The 1,579-nt window shown below is 40.8% G+C and overlaps 1 protein-coding gene across 1 annotated transcript; it reads right to left on the minus strand.

The window, feature by feature from the left end:
* Nucleotides 1–672: 672 nt before the first annotated feature.
* Nucleotides 673–1,350, minus strand: LOC113342249. Its single transcript, XM_026586847.1, has one exon. It carries the CDS (start codon nt 1,348–1,350, stop codon nt 673–675), a length of 678 nt encoding a protein of 225 aa, XP_026442632.1.
* Between the last annotated feature and the right edge of the window lie 229 nt (nt 1,351–1,579).

Consider the following 1,579-nt stretch of genomic DNA (forward strand, 5'->3'; position numbering starts at 1 on the left):
TCGCAACGGTGTGTAAGTCCATTTGTTTTAAACTCGTGCAAGTTTTAACTTGTATCCATCTGATGGACCAAGGGAGAATACGCAAGTAACTCTGGAATTGGAGTAGTGACATAATGAAGATGTTTTCCTCTGATTTGTTGTGATTGTACAACTTGAGGTTGCTGATATTTGCGAGGCTAGGCTAAGAGAACGTGTATGAATTGAATACGCTGATTGTACTGCAAATGAGGTCGACAATTGATGTTCATGTCACATACTGTTGATGACAACCATTTTCATACGCGTCGGTACATATGTGTCATTATAATTATCTGACATATGACTATTTCCATAAACAACATTCATGGAATTTTTCTCTTATTTGAAGGAGAAACTTTCCTCTCTTTTTTTTAATTCGTAATACTCCTTATGCTTATCGAGGTATTCCCCTCGACTCTGTTCGTCAAGGTATTTTTATCGCTCGCACTTGTTGTTCATCCAATGGCTAGATACCTATTACCGTTCAGATTCTACGATGGCGTGATGCCTTTTGTAGCGATCAAATTTCTTGGATACATTACTTGCTTCAGGTGTCATATCGTGATCACTTCGTACCCGTCGCGCTCGTGAACCCTCATGTAAAGATCGTGCACGCTGGTGTAGAATAATACTTTTATTATTTGTTTGCGTCTCTTATCCAGTGAGGCCTTCCGAACCCTCACGATTTTTCTTCTTGGAGTCGTCATCCGGATGATGTCTCACTTTGGATGGAATTTCTGTTGTCCCCTTCGTCAGTGCCAACTTTGCTCTTTTTTCCTTTTCCGCCCTTGCATAGCTATCTGTCCTTGCATATAGTTCTTTGAGGTTTCCTACCGTTTGTACGGTTAAGGAATTTAATACCCCAAATTCATCATATGGCAAGGCATTCTTGTATGCTTCAACGATGAGTCCAGCATAAACCGCGCTGACTTCTCCAACTTCTTGACGAAACCCCTGGTTAAAAGCTGCTAGACTTTCATTTGTTTCTTGACGCAATCCAAATAAGTGACTGCTCCATTTTTTTCTTCCCAGATTGATCTTATATTGCTCGAAAAATGCATCTGGCAGCATCCCAAAGTTCACAATTGAATTTGACTCCAATTGGGAGAACCAAGTCAAAGCTTTACCCGTCAGTGTTACAAAAAACGTTCTGCACAACAACTCATCGCTATATCCCCACAGACTCATTGAAGCTTGGAAATGTTGAACGTGTTCCACAGGATCTCCGCTATTCCCGTCAAATAGCTCATTGAACTGGGGATGCACAAAGTTTGATGGTGGGTGGAACCGCCTTATTTCTTCGACGAAAGGTGAGTCCGTTGACCTTTTCATTGCTAAAAATTGTAGCATTTCTTCTCTGGATTGTTTTTGAGCTAGCACCTGCTCGATCAGTTCACTTAGCTTTCTTTTATTGAGTTCCTCAATCTGTGAAAATCTCCTTCAGTTTCTCGACGGATTCGTTCATTTCTAACTAACTCCTTGTTCTTCCTAGATTTTGCTTTCTCATGTTTATGTTTCTTCGAGCGTCGGTTTTCGTCATAATACTCCTTCCTCTTTCTCC

The sequence above is a fragment of the Papaver somniferum genome, unplaced genomic scaffold (genome assembly GCF_003573695.1).
Source record: "Papaver somniferum cultivar HN1 unplaced genomic scaffold, ASM357369v1 unplaced-scaffold_35, whole genome shotgun sequence".
NCBI classification, from domain to species: Eukaryota; Viridiplantae; Streptophyta; class Magnoliopsida; order Ranunculales; family Papaveraceae; genus Papaver; species Papaver somniferum.

Bases quoted from the DNA above. Each gene is read 5' to 3' on its own strand.
- LOC113342249 (XM_026586847.1), bottom strand. From the start codon at position 1,350: ATGAAAAGGTCAACGGACTCACCTTTCGTCGAAGAAATAAGGCGGTTC.